Raw genomic sequence first — 15178 nt, forward strand, 5'->3', positions numbered from 1 at the left:
AACACGGGACAGAAAGTCCGCCTGAACATTCTGGACCCCCGGAATGTAGACTGCCGAAATGTTGGACAGATTCTTCTGAGCCCAGTTCATGATTGGCTCCACTTCCCTTAGGAGGGACCAGCTGCGAGTCCCACCTTGTTTCCTTATATAGGCCACCGCGGTTGTGTTGTCCAACCGGAGCATCACTGAGGAGTTCTTTATCAGATGGTAGAAGGATCCGAGCGCCTGAAAGGCCGCTCGAAGTTCCAAAATGTTGGATACAGTCTTCTGGGATGGCGAGATCCATCTGCCCTGAGCCACTTCTGACAGGCAATGAGCACCCCAGCCCCGATTGCTGGCATCTGAGGTCACTGTGACCCATGTGATGGGAAGAATCGAATGGCAATTGCGGAGATTTTTCCCTTAGAGCCACCAAAGGAGAGACTCTCTCATGGATGGAGTGAGAAGGATGCACTGATTCTTGCTGGGAGGATCCCACTGTTGGAGAAACCCTTTCTGGAATGGGCGAGTGCGCCATTGAGCCCACTTCACCATGGGAATGGTGGCTGCCATTGTGCCGATCACCTTCAGACATTGAAGAGCGGAAAGGTGAGATGAAGCAAGAGTCGAACGGATCCTGTCCCGGATCACCACGATCTTCTCCTCTGGTAGCGAGATGGTGCCCTCTAGTGTGTTGAAATGGGCACCTAGAAATATGAGAGACTGAGATGGAATCAGGTGACTTTTCTCCAAATTCAGGAGCCACCCAAACTCTTGGAGAGTGGAAATTACTAGACTCCTGTGCTTTAGAAGCTGACCCTTGTCCTGGCCTAGAAGGAGGAGGTCGTCGAGATAGTGGTGAAGGCGAACTCCTTTGACTCGGAGCAGAGCAACAACAGCCAGCAGAACCTTGGAAAACACCCGAGGTGATGTTGTGAGACCAAATGGAAGGCAGGTAAACTGTAAGTGTTGATCGCCTACAGCAAAGCGAAGGAACTTTTGGAAGTCTGCCGCCACTGGGACATGAAAGTAGGCGTCTTTCAAGTCTATTGACACCAGCCAATCTCCTAGATGAACCGATTGTTGAATCGTTAATAGTGACTCCATCTTGAATTTTTCCTTTCGGATAAACCGGTTGAGATGAGTCAGGTCTATAACAGGCCTCCATGTGCCGTTCTTCTTCTGTACCAGAAACAGAGGAGAATACATGCCTTCTCCTCGTTCGCCATCTGGAACAGGAATGGCTGCGTTTTGAGCTAATAAAGAGCTTATGTAAGCTAAAAGAACTTGTTTCTTCTCTTCTGAACTTGGAAGATTTGTTGGTATAAATCTTAGTCTGGGAGTGCTGTTGAAAACCCAGGTGTGGCCTGAGGACACTGTCTTGACAGTCCAGAAATCCCGAATTGAGGCCGCCCAAACATGCCGGAAGTGGAGCAGACGAGCCCCCACCTGACATGTTTGAGCGGGCCCAATTTCAAAAGGACTTAGTGGAGTCCTGGTTACTGGTAGAAGCCCCTTTTGTGGGCTTTTTAAAAGAGGACTGCCTGGATTTCCAGGATCTAGAAAATTCCCGACCAGGCCTATAACTACGTGCTTCCCTTGCACGGTCGGTGTTCTGCGATCTTGAAAAGGTGCGTTTTTGATTCTGTAAACGCCTGTCTTGAGGGAGGAACCCCGATTTACCACCCGTAGCCCGGGTAATGGCACTATCCAGCTTGTTGCCGAAGAGGGATGAACCCTCAAATGGAATACGGCACCAAGCCTGTTTAGAGGCTGGGTCCGCCAACCAAGGTCGCAGCCACAAGGCCCGACGGGCGGTGACCGACGACAACATCACCCGAGCCACTAGGCGAACAATGTCAATAGAGACCTCCCCCAGAAAGGCAGAGGCAAGCCTGATTTCCTGAATAGGGGAGCTCTTAGCCGCTTCTTCAGAGATACCTCTAAGAGAATCATTCACATTGTCTGACCATGCCTCCAAAGCTTTAGAGACTGCTGCTAAGGCCAGAGCTGGTTTGCACACTGTGCCTGCTGTCAGGTAAATTCTTTTTAGGTCGGCATCAATCCGTCTCTCTAGCGGATCTTTAAATGAGACTGTATCTTCAAGAGGCAGAGTCACATATCTCACAAGCCTCATTAATGCAGCATCTACCAAGGGAGCTGACTCAAGATGTTTAACCTCTTCTTCCTTGAAAGGGTATAGTTTTGCGACTTTGGATTGCATAGAGCTTTTTTTATCTATCTTGCCCCATTCTTCAAAAATTATAGCTCCCACTTCCGTGAGGAAAGGAAAATAATGACGCTCCTTGCTGAGCTGTTTGAAAAACTTTCTCTGTTTAGCAGGAGAAATAACTGGATCTTCCCAAACCAGAGCGTTTTTAACCGCTTTCACCAGAGAAGGAACCAGGGCATATTCAAAGCCCATCCCAGGATCATCTGCTTCTGACCCACTATCTGAGGGGGGAGCTGACTGGTGGCTAGGTTGAGAAGACTCCCACGTCTCAGGAACTGGACCCTCTTCTGACAGGGGAATCAGTGGATCTTGAGGAGAATCACGAGGCTTTGCAGCGTCTCTCTCCTGCAGTGATTCTTTCACAACTCGCTTGATTAGAGTTTCCAGGTGTTGGTCTGCACCTTCCCTCTCATTAGCTGCTTTAGAAAAACAGCGGTCACAGAGAGACTTGCTGGCAGGAACTGGGGCCCTGCATCCCCAACATATTTTCTCCGGTCCCCTATGAGATGAGGGGGGGTGAGGAGAGCCTCTACTGTGGTCTTTAGACTTAGAGGATGAACCATGGTGTCTAGAGCCAGAGGAGGAATGCCGGTGGTGTGATTTAGATGACCCGCTCCTTCTGCGGGAACTACTTTGTCTTTGATCAGACCTAGAAGGGCTAAGGAAAGAAGGAAGACAGGAATAGAGAGAGAGAAAGGCACAAGTCAGAATGATGCCCTACACTCCGCTCTCTTCCCCCCAGCAGGTAAGTAAAGAAATATACTTTCAAATCCTACCTGCTGCGAGAGGACTGGCCACCAGGAGGCAGTGAAGAGTCCATGGCTGATGCTGGGAATCACTGCAGGTGAACACAGAGTAAATCAGATACACCAGAAAGCAAAACAGCTAGCACAGACCCATCTGTACTGCACTTACCTGGGGAAGGCTCTGCAGATGCTCAGGGAAGTCGCCGCTATGCCCACGATCATTCCCGAGCTCTGCAAGCTTCCCCAGGCTTTTAAAATTGGCGCCGCGTGACGTCACGGCCGCGCCAGGCCCACGGTCATCGTGCGCATGCGCGAAACCAGGCCTCGCTTTCGTTCCGGAACTGCGCCTGCGCAGAACGCAGACAGAACCCGGAAGTAGAGGGAGCGGCGGCTGGAACGCACAGGGAACCAGCCGCTGCATAGGCAATTTGACAAAGAGCATACAGAGAGAGAAAAAACAACAACAACAAATATATACACTGCTGCCATGAAGGCGATATATGCTCACCACCACCTACGATCGACTCGGCCGGAACATCCATACACACACCGGGCTTTTGGCAGATAATGGCCACCTGCATACTGCTAGGCAATCGGCCTGTGCGCGCTTTTCATTCAAAAATGACTCCAGCTCTTCAGCGCTTACTCTGCAATACACTCCATACCCTGCTAACAGTCAAGGCTTATTGGAGGGATGAGACATCACATCAGTTGGCCGACACGATCGCGGGACATCGTCTTCAGGTAGGAGAACCAAACATCAGGTCCTACGGAGGAGGACAAAAAAGGAACACGGCTGAGAGCCCACAGCTGAAATTTATAGGGAGGGGTCCTATTGGGTAGTTATGGAGGCGGGGTCAACCCACACGTATGCTGCCATGGAGCCTGTCAGGAAATGAACAGTTCAAAAGACTCATTATGCCTCATAGATTATACCTTGGGGTGTCTGCTTTCCAAAATGGGGTCATTTTGTGGGCGTTTCCTTTGTCCTGGTGCTCCAGGGCCTTCAAAAGTGTAATAGGTGGTTGAGAAATGAGATTTGTAATTTATGCTTGTAGAACGCCTTAAGGTGCTACTTCACTGGCGGGCCTCTGTATGTGGCCAGGCTGTGTAAAAGTCTCACATATGTGGTATCGCCATACTCAGGAGGAATAGCAGAATGTATTTTGGGGTGTCATCTTTGCTATGTACATGCTATGTGTTGGAAATATGTTAAAAATGGACAACTTTGTGGGAAAAAAATACGTTTTAGTTTTTTTTATACATTTTCTTAAAACTTCTGGAAAAAAAGGAACAGTTCAAAAGACTCATTATGCCTCATAGATTATACGTTGGAGTGTCTGCTTTCCAAAATGGGGTCATTTTGTGGGCGTTTCCATTGTTCTGTCGCTCCAGGGCCTTCAAAAATGTAATAAGTGGTTGAGAAATGAGATGTGTAATTTATGCTTGTAGAACGCCGGAAGGTGCTACTTCACTGGCGGGCCTCTGTATGTGGCTAGGCTGTGTAAAAGTCTCACACATGTGGTATCGCCATACTCAGGAGTAGCAGAATGTATTTTGGGGTGCCATTTTTGCTATGTACATGCTATGTGCTGGAAATATCTTAAAAATTGACAAATTTGTGGAAAAAAAATGCGTTTTCATTTTTTTTCCACATTTTCCAAAAACTTCTGAAAAAAAATGAACAGTTCAAAAGACTCATTATGCCTCATAGATTATACGTTGGGGTGTCTGCTTTCCAAAATGGGGTCATTTTGTGGGTGTTTCCATTGTCCTGGTGCTCCAGGGCCTTCAAAAATGTAATAGGTGGTTGAGAAATGAGATTTGTAATGTATGCTTGTAGAACGCCTGAAGGTGCTACTTTTATATTATTATACTTATTTTACTATATTATTATTAGATTATATGTTGAGGTGTCTGCTTTCCAAAATGGGGTCATTTTGTGGGAATTTGTATTTTCCTGGCTTGTTAGTGTCTCGAGAAATGAGATAGGTCTTCAGTACATCAGGTGTGATCAGGTGTGATCAATTTTCAATGATTTGCACCATAGCTTGTAGACTCTATAACTTTCACAAAAACCAAATAATATACACTAATTAGGGTTATTTTTACCAAAGGTATGTAGTTGTATAAATTTTTGCCAAAATGTATGAAGAAATATTACTAATTTGCAAAATGTTATGACAGAAACAAAGAAAAAGGCATTTTTTTCACCAAAATTTCAGTCTTTTTTTATTTATAGCACAAAAAATAAAAAAGCCACTAGTGATTAAATACCACCAAAAGAAAGCTCTATTTGTGTGAAAAAAGGACGCAAATTTCATTTGGGTACAGTGTTGCATGACTGAGTAATTGTCATTCAATGTGTAAGAGCGCTGAAAGCTGAAAATTTATCTGGGCAGGAAGGGGGTAAAAGTGCCCTGTAGGCAAGTGGTTAATAAAGTTTTTGTATGTTTAACATGAACAGCATAAGGCTACCATTTCATATCTGACACTTCCAGTTGACACAGATATATGATCATTCAGAAGCAAAATACCACGTTTAACAAAAATCTTGAAGACATTTTACAGAACATATTACAAAATTAGTATCAAGGAGTATAATACGTTGTTGCATAGCATGCATGTCGTGGAGCTAATGGGACAACCAACCAGGACCACAAAGAGTAGCCTTGCAACTATAAAACCCCTGACAACAACACTATAACACTATAACTATAACAGTAATTTCCCCAGCAGCAACAATAAATCTCCCAGCAGCAACAATCAGTAACTCAACAACAACAATATATCCACCAGCAGCAATAAAAAAAATCCCCCAGCAACAAACAAAAATCTCCAGTCCAGCCTGATCTGATGCCTGCCACTCCAGTCCAGCTTGATTCAGTGCTTTCACTCCAGTCCAGCCAGATTTGGTGCCTGCTACACCAGTCCAGGCCGATCCGGTGCATGCTACTCCTGTCCAGCCTGCCTCTGATGGTCTTGTGTCTGCTGCCCATCTTGCCTTTGATGATCCTGTGGCTGCTGCCAAGCTTGCCCCTGATAGTCCTGTGCCTGCTGCCCAGCCTGCCTTTAATGGCCCTGTGCCTGCTGCCAAGCTTGGCTCTGATAGTCCTGTGCCTGCTGTCCAGCCTGCCTCAGATGGTCCAGTGCCTGCTGCCAGGCCTGCCTCTAATGGTCTGGTGCCTGCTGCCCAGTCTGATTCTGCTGGTTCTATGCCTGCTGCGCAGCCAGTCTCTGGAACTAGGGTTAAGATCTCACCAGCTGTTGGGTCTAATACGGGTCTAATGCCTGGCATGGGTTACCCATTTGGTCCAAGATTCCACCTTCCCTGAGTTCCTTTTGCAGCTATTTGCTTCTGTTTTGCCAAAGCCTGGTGGTTCAGACACTTACTTTGAGCTTGGTAACTGCACTTGCCATTACAGCCCCAGTAGAAGAGGTCTTTTGGGGAAGGGCAGAGTTCTATTTGAACTTTGTCCTGACCCAGAGGTAATCTCTGCAACTCCAGGCTGTTAGGGGATCCAGTGCTTGGAAAGACCTGGGTTGCTGTTAAAATAAAAAGCAGTTTCTAGCAGCCAGTTAAATTTCCAGTTGCGAAGGGGCACTCTGATGTTTGGATACCTGTATTGGTTAAGGACTAGAGTGTTAAGCCTTCAGATGGCATATAGGATCCCAGCAATTGAATATGTGCTGCTTTGTGGCACTTCAAATTCCAAGTGTTGAGGTTCCTAAAGTATCTGATCTGAGCAGTTTTTAGACAATGGTGGTGGGCCACCTAGTCAGTTTGCAGATCCTAGTGGCGGAGTACCTAGCCAGTTGTTGTCAGACCCTGGCAGCTTGGTATCCTGTGGGTTGAAGGACTGTAGCCTAAGGAACTCAGGAAAGGCTTTGAACATTGATGGTGGGAGATCTTCAACCTTTTGGACTTATTCTGCGAAAGAGTCACTCACATGGACTATTATGTTTAAGTTAGGGCCAAGTGGAACGTCCAGAGGCCACTCTTTAAGGGGGGAAACTGTCAGGACTTGGATCACATGCTGGTGGCACTGTGGTCCCCAGAGCTGAGTGGAGCAATTCCGGTGGCCACCAGCGGGTTCCTCCCAGCAGCCAACAGATACCAGTAAATTGGGTCCACCTGATGCTGGCTGCTGGGAAGGTCTATAACCCCTCTCTTGATTTTCATCAGTGCTTTGGTGTTTTGCTTATTAGCCATATACTTGCTTGCTGATTATTCTGATCTATATCCTGTATCTTCCATCCAGGATCCTGTATCCTGTTACCCCATCTCTGCTCCCCTTGTTCCCAGTCCTGGTCATGCTCTGTTTGTGTCAGCTTTCCTAGATTTGTATATGGTGTATTATAGTTAGGTTGCTGGTTTAGTTCTGCTTTACTGTCATTTTTCACTTGTGCTCTGTTATGGTCTGTTGGTGTTGGAAAGGTGTTGTGTGCATTAATAAACTTTATTTTAATCATACTGATTCCTGTTTCCTGAAGTGTAGCCAATTAATCTGGTCATCCCTGCTGCCGCTGGATACCTCCAGAGCCTCCTGCACTTCCTGCATAAAGGATCTTTTTATTTCCCCCAATAGGTTTTTTAATGGTACTTTTAATAAGAATACCTAAGCATTCATGGTATACCATACCACCAGACCTGAGGTTGTGGATTTGTTATGTTGGAAAAATTCCCAATTATGAACAATATGGTCCTCGTCTGGAAGATTAACCAATGGAGCAGATCTTTGGGTAGCGTAGCTCAGTCCAGTAGTTGTACCTTCGATTCCATTGGGTTCCCCAGGGGGTGTCTCTTCCATAGAGGGTGAAGAGGAGACTTACCATAGTTCAGCAGAAAGCTCCTTGAAGAGGAAAGGGATCCCTGCATTAACATCAATTTTAGAATGGAACTGCCTCTCACTGCAGTTTTATACAGTAGAGTGGTATATTCGACTGCACCAAACTGTAATATCCCCTAGCCATGGTTGATAAGCCAGCTCGTACATGAAATTTAAGCAATGCTAAAGGTTTTTTTTTTTAAACAACAAACATGTAATACTTACCTGCTCTGTGCAATGGTTTTTCAAAGAGCAGCCCCAATCCTCCTCTTCCTAGGTCCACCTCTGGTGCTTCTGGCTCCTCCCCCTGCTGAATGCCCCAATAGCAACTTACTTGCTCTGGGTGCACTCGTGCATGCTCACTCCAGAGTCAGCTCTGTGTGTCCATTGACACCCAGAGCATGGCTTGGACCTGTCTACCGCTCCTTCCTCACTCACTGTGATTGACAACAAATAGAGCCAAATGCTCCTACTGCTGCCTCTCTGTCCAGTGAGGAGAGAGAGAGCCAAGAGAGCTGTTGCTCTTGTGCACATCAAGATTGGGCTCAGGTAAGTATAAAGGGGACTGGAGTGGGAGAGATACATGCAGAAGCTTTTTTTACCTTTAGAAATACTTTAATTATAACCATGGCTTATTAAGAAGACTGGACTCTGTATGTATAAAAAGGTCAATTTTAGATACTGTGTGGTAAGTACTAGATAAGCAGGAATATTGGCACAAAGAGAAAGGTTTTTATATTTTGACTTCTGACAGACTTTCCCAACGAACGGACTTGCCTACACACGATCACACCACGGATTCGTACATGATGACGTACGACCGGACTAAATTAAGGAAGTTCATAGCCAGTAGCCAATAGCTGCCCTAGCGTCGGTTTTTGTCCGTCGGACTAGCATACAGACGAGCGGACTTTTCGACCGTCGGAAAAATTTGAAAAAAGTTCCTGCAGGTCCAATGAAGCCCACACACGGTCGAATTGTCTGTCGGACCAGTCCGGTCGAAAAGTCCGCTCGTGTGTACGCAGCATAAGGGTGAAAATTCTCACTCACTGTACTGTATCTATGGAGAAGTAGCTTTCTCACCTTAGCACAAAAAGTGTTTTAGGACTAGAGAACCGCTACCACTTTTCTCTTCTTCATAACATGTGTGAGTTGTTCGGTAGGCCAGAAAGATAGCTGAGAACACTGCTAACAAGCAGAGAGCACAAGCAGTTGTCAGCTTACAAGATTTCTTGCAGGAACAACAGTTTCTTTTTCACTTATAGAACAGATATAACAAAACCCTTCCAATGGTATACATTTAACAAACCATAAGGGAGCAATTAAGAGCAGTTCCTTGTTAGGGTTTACATACACTTTTACTTTTGACTTTGCCCAAACTTAAACGTTTGAGTTGGCGGGCATTGGAGAAGTAAACGCTTTCTGTAAACTCTAATGATGCTATAGCAGAGAATAGGTTATGGTTTTGGATTGAGAACTGGTTCCCTTTAAATAATGTGAAACTACACATAAAATTCACAATGAGATATTGTGCCATTATATACAGTGGTATTGTGCATCGATTTGAGGCACTTCCAGTGCCATTGTCTATGTTGGCAAGCTCACAACTAGCAAAAATTGTGTATTGAAAGTTTGAGACTGAATTCTGAAAAAATTATCAATGCATTAGTTAAAATGAAAATATTTAGGGGACATGAAATATTTCAGAATAAAGAAAACGTTGAGACATTTTCTCTGGCTGAGTTGTACAGTGTTTCCATAACATAATGGACACTGTCTGCTGAAGGATTATACTTCAAAAAACATTCTGAATCCCTGATTGTTTCTTTCTGGATTAAGCCAATTAGGAAGGTCATTTAATCTGATTCTATAAGCTTTTACAGAAGAATACAGCACGTTTTTATTGGCTGCTTTTTTTTTGTAACCCATGATACCACAGATCTAAAAATAGAATGGACTTAAAAAGAACAATAGGCTCTCACATGCAATCTAAAAAAAAAAAAAGAGATTGATTTATTCAGACCACGGGTATTTGAAAGCACGTTCATTGTAAGAAAGCTGATTTTTTTTCCAAAATCTCCATCAACAGACTGGCAGTGCAAACTGGAGGGAAAAGGAAACAAAATGGAGGCAGTGGTGTGTATCACCGAATTAGCAGGCCTGTTCCTATCACTGTCTGGCTATGTGTGTTGCCTGGTATCCTTATTTATTCCTCAATGGTTGACCTATTCTCCAGGCCTTCTCGTCAGTGAATATTACCAGCTCGGCTTGTGGAAAACATGTGTTGTTCAGGATGTGGGCCTAAGTGTATGTCAAGAATACCAGACTCCACTGCACCTTACTCCTCAAATCCAAATGGGTCGTGTCCTGGTGTGCCTCTCAGTGTTCCTTGGAGCCTTAGGATTTATAGCTTCAGTGCCTACATTGACTTGGGTGAAATGCCTTGACGACACAGAAAGCCATGTGAAAAAGACACTAGCACTTCTTGGAGGAATGCTTTTTGCAGTGTCAGGTGCCCTGACTTTTGGCTCAGTGTCCTACATTGCTTATGACACTTTGGTCAAATTTTGGGATGAAAACATCCCTAAAGACGTTCCCCGCTGGGAATTTGGAGATGCAATGTTTGTTGGCTGGACAGGCGCTTTCTCTATGTTATCGGGAGGTATTGTACTGATTTTCTCACAGTTCCGTGCTTCTCAAGATTCCGAATTAAAATAACCTAAAAGTGGAATTTAATGGCATATTTAAAACTGTTTTTGGCACTACCTATAGCAGCATTTAACTAAACAGGCTATTGGATATGACAACTGCATAGCTTCTGCTGGGTTCTACACAGTAAATCAAACAAGTAGATAGCAGTAGAGTGTTGTACCATGTTGACCATCCATTAACGCAGAAAGGTTGGAGTTTAAGTGATACCGTTTAATGGCTAACTCAAGTTATTAAAGTTGCAAGCTTTTGGGATAACTCAGATCCCTTATATCAGCTTGGTCTAAGTTGTCCCCAAAACTTGCATTCAACTCAAGTTAGCCAATAAAGGATACTTAAGCTCCAAACTTTCCAAGCAGATAAAAATTTCATGAGAAGTAATTGAAATTACCAGCTTCATTTAAACTGAATGTAATGCAAAAACTATGGTTTTAAATAGAATGTAAAGGTGTTAAACATCTGTCAGGTTTATATTGATGTCTGTGTCCCAGTTGGGAACATTCCTCCTTCCTATTTGTCCTGGTGACAATTGTCTCCAAGACAAAAAAATGACGATTAAATCCAACATTTTTGACTTGACAGATGAGTGGGAATTGAGGCGAAATTATGGGATGGGGAAACTTCTTATAGCAACTTTTTTCAACCTCACCTACTATGTAACTATGTAACTATGTAACTAACAGGGGATATCACCTCTCTTTGTTTCCGGGGCAGAAATGAAGACAAAATCTTCCCAATTGGGAACAGACAGAAAAAATACATACGTATATGCTAATTCTTATGCCCTGTACACACGGTCGCATTTTCCGAAGGAAATTGTTGGAAATTCCGACCGTGTGTGGGCTCCATCACACATTTTCCATCGGAATTTCCGACACACAAAGTTTGAGAGCTTGCTATAAAATTTTCCGACAACAAAATCCGTTGTCGGAAATTCCGATCGTGTGTACACAAATCCGACGCACAGAGTGCCACGAATGCTCAGAATAAATTAAGAGACGAAAGCTATTGGCTACTGCCCCGTTTACAGTCCCAACATACGTGTTTTACGTCACCGCGTTCAGAACGATCAGATTTTCCGACAACTTTGTGTGACCATGTGTATGCAAGACAAGTTTGAGCCAACATCCGTCGGAAAAAATCTGTGGATTTTGTTGTTGGAATGTCCGATCAATGTCCGACCGTGTGTACAGGGCATTAGTGTGGCCCGTAGATGACGGCAAGAGCAAATTTCCAAGCGTGCACCACAGGATCCTGACTGGCTCAGAATGGTCACATGAGGTATACTGTAAAAGCTCTTTCTATATAATTTTACAAAGGAGAAGGATAAGAATGTTATAGCTGACATTTCTCATGAAAGATATGTGTAACAACAACTAAACATTACAACTCATCTTTTGCTCAATCTGTAGCAGTTTAATGTTTTGCTTGAAGCAGTTATTAAGATCTGTTATTATTTTGTATGCTTATTATAAAGATATTTCAAAGTAATGTCAGAATGTTAGTAATAATGTTTAACATAAAAATGTTTTATAGGTTACTTTAATGATTGCAGATTTTCTGTTAGTCCTCGGTAAAATATGCCCTGTAACTAACTGCAATTCTCTTAGTGTTATCTGTGGAAGCATAAGTATAACCCATAAAAAGTCACAAATAAGGGATTTCTTATTTTTCACATGTATTTATTATTCAACAATAAAAAATGTTGAAAGGAGACTTTATGGAAATGATTTGCTCACATGTTTTCTCAATTAAAACACAGGCAGAGGAATTTCTTTTGCAGCTTTGAGATGCATACATGCCAGTGAGTACCCACACTAGTGGCATAATTACATTTATAATAGTGATTATAGACGGGAGATTATGTAGACGGGATAGCTATGAATCAATGGATACATTGTTGCTGCTGATATAGGACGTAGTGGTGGGCGTCTGAGTACAAATAACATTTAGCTATTGACTTTTTAATTTGTATGCACTGAAATCTTTTCCAACACTGCAAGGCTTTATAGAGTGTGGAAAACCATTTACACCACCCCCTGACCCTAAAGGAGCTTAAAGTCTAATGTCCTACCATATAAGCACAAGCATACATATTAAAAGTCAGTTAGAAAGTTTTAAAAGGTTAGGTGTTTAGTTTATAGAAAAAAAAAAAGGGAAATGGCAGGAAACCCACATGGAGCACAATCAAACTCCATGCAACTCACCCTTTACAATACAGTAGTGGCAGTAAGATGCTTACCAGAGCTGTATAGTGAAGTGAATGAATAGTTTATTTTCAATGTATTTTATCAGTGTTAATTAGCAGCTCAACAAATTTAAAATCGTATAAGCAAAGCTGGTGAAATACATTTTTTTTTATATGCTAGCCCATGAAGAGATGTCTAATTTGGTTGTAACGTATATATGCATATGGTATTTATTGTGTGTGCTGTGATGCCTGTATGGGATCTTGGAGCATTCCCTGAGCTTAACTGTAGACACATTTCAGATTCCATCAGTAGAGTGCTCCCTCTTGGTAAAACGTAAATTAGAGCAAAACCAAGCGATTAAATAAACACGTGTATAAGATTTCTGTAATGAAATACAGAGCAAACATTTTTGGAGTTGGATTTATGGCTCTGTGTGACTCATATTTCCACTATATCTTGTTCTGTTAGGTATTGTTAAGCAGCTTGTTTTCAGAGTATATAGTACATCCAGAACAATGGCTTCAGTACTAGCTGTCAGTCATAGGATGAGGGCAACACAACATTACTTACTGATGTCTCCAGGATACAAGGGAATGGAATTTACCAATACAATACCTGCTAGAACAAGGGATCAGACAGTGTGGGTCCTCTTTGCTTATCTAAACTGTCCCCAAGGCATTCATTTAGAGAACATTGCGATTTCGAAAGCTTGGTATTACTATATATTATTTTTATGATCTACATGTGATGACAATATGGGATGTAATTCCTCCAAATTTATTTCACTGGACTTCAAGGCCCCAGGTAACCTAAAAAGTGTGCTTTTAATAAATAACTTAACTTGTTAATTGTCAGAAACCATGAATCAGACTGAGACAGAAGTACAGTTAAATCACACTTGTTTAACCTCCCTGGCGGTATGATTATTTCGGATTTAGGTGCTGAAAGTGGTACAATAATTTTGCATGGAAATTTGGTGTTTTATATTGTAGGCCTGTAATTCTTAACAATAACACACTTAAATCTGTCCACCAAGAGTCTAGTAGATATCCCGGGTATGATGAAGTTTGAAACACAAAAACATAAATTATAATATAATAAATAAATATAAATAATTAAAAATAATAATAAATATAATAATAATAAAATAAATTTCCCCACAACTCACTATCGCTTAATTCTGCAAGTGTTCTAATTTACTATTGCTGTTTTCTAGCTGGTCTAAAGCCACTTTTGATGTAAAGGGACACTTTTTGGTTGCTATGAACAGTTCCAGTTTCCAGGCAGAAAGAACAGTATATATAATATAAAACTGCATGCAGGGCATTGGACAAAGCACTGGGGACAAAAGGGATGTGAAATGATTTCATTCAGTACTGTAATCTGTAACATTACAGTACTGTATGTGTTATGATTTTTACTTTTTTTTTAATTTGCCGCCAGGCTCCGCCCCCGTGACGCTCGCAGGGAACGGAGCCTGGCACAGAGAGGCTTTGGAGGAGACAGAGCCCGCAGACACAGCGGGGGACATCGCAGGATCCTGGGGACAAGGTAAGTAACACCGCACCAGGATCCTGCAATGTAATCCCGAGTGTGGCTCAGGGTTACCACTAATCGTGCTAAAATTTAACCCTGAGCCACACTCGGGAAAACCATCAGGGAGGTTAATAATAATTTAAAAAAAAGGTAAACAGAGTAAACGTAGTCAAAACACAGCAAAGTTCAGGAACCGGAATGGATAGTCAGACAGGCCAAAACGTCAGGGAACCAGAGATAAGCGTAGTAGAACAGCAAGCAAGATCTGGAGCCAGAAGGAATGTCAGCCAAGCAAGTCTTTAACAGGAACACAGGAGAGCGTCTGTAGAGATGTGACCAAGGCGAAGGCAGAGATCATCTGGACTGGACGGCTTAGACCCCTTTCACACTGAGGTGTTTTTCAGGCGCTTTTGGGCTAAAAATAGCTCCTGTAAAGTGCCTGAAAAACACCTCCCCTGCAGTCTCAGTGTGAAAGCCCAAGTGCTTTCACACTGAGGCAATGCGCTGGCATGACATTAAAAAAAGTCCTGCAAGCAGCATCTTTGGAGCGGTGAAGGAACAGTGTATACCGCTCCTCCACCACTTCTGCCCATTGAAATGAATGGGCACCGCTGCTGAAGCACCTGCAAAGCACTTCGGCAGCAGCGCTACACGGGGCATTTACCCCCTTCATTGGCCGCTGGCGGGGGGTTAAAAGCGCCCCGCTAGCGGCCAAATAGCGCCGCTAAAATGACGGTAAAGCGCCGCTAAAACTAGCCCCCTCCAGTGTGAAAGCAGCCTTAAGTAGGCAGGACTGATGAGCAGGATACCATCAACAGGTGAGTCACTGTGGAGAGATAGGAGCTGGCAATTAGCAGAAAGCTGAGCAGCCAGCTTTGAGAAGGAAGGGCTGAGCCCAGCCCTGACATTAAAATTCAGATTTTTTTTTTTTTTTTTACCTTTGAGCCTCTGGAT

General features: G+C 43.4%; 1 protein-coding gene across 1 annotated transcript; it reads left to right on the forward strand.

The window, feature by feature from the left end:
• The first annotated feature begins 9390 nt into the window (after positions 1–9390).
• On the forward strand, positions 9391–12107 carry LOC141130038 (claudin-22-like). Its single transcript, XM_073618021.1, has one exon. It carries the CDS (start codon positions 9912–9914, stop codon positions 10503–10505), a length of 594 nt encoding a protein of 197 aa, XP_073474122.1. The 5' UTR covers positions 9391–9911; the 3' UTR covers positions 10506–12107.
• The last annotated feature ends 3071 nt before the right edge of the window (positions 12108–15178 follow it).

This window comes from Aquarana catesbeiana, linkage group LG02, assembly GCF_042186555.1.
Source record: "Aquarana catesbeiana isolate 2022-GZ linkage group LG02, ASM4218655v1, whole genome shotgun sequence".
Classification (NCBI taxonomy): Eukaryota; Metazoa; Chordata; class Amphibia; order Anura; family Ranidae; genus Aquarana; species Aquarana catesbeiana.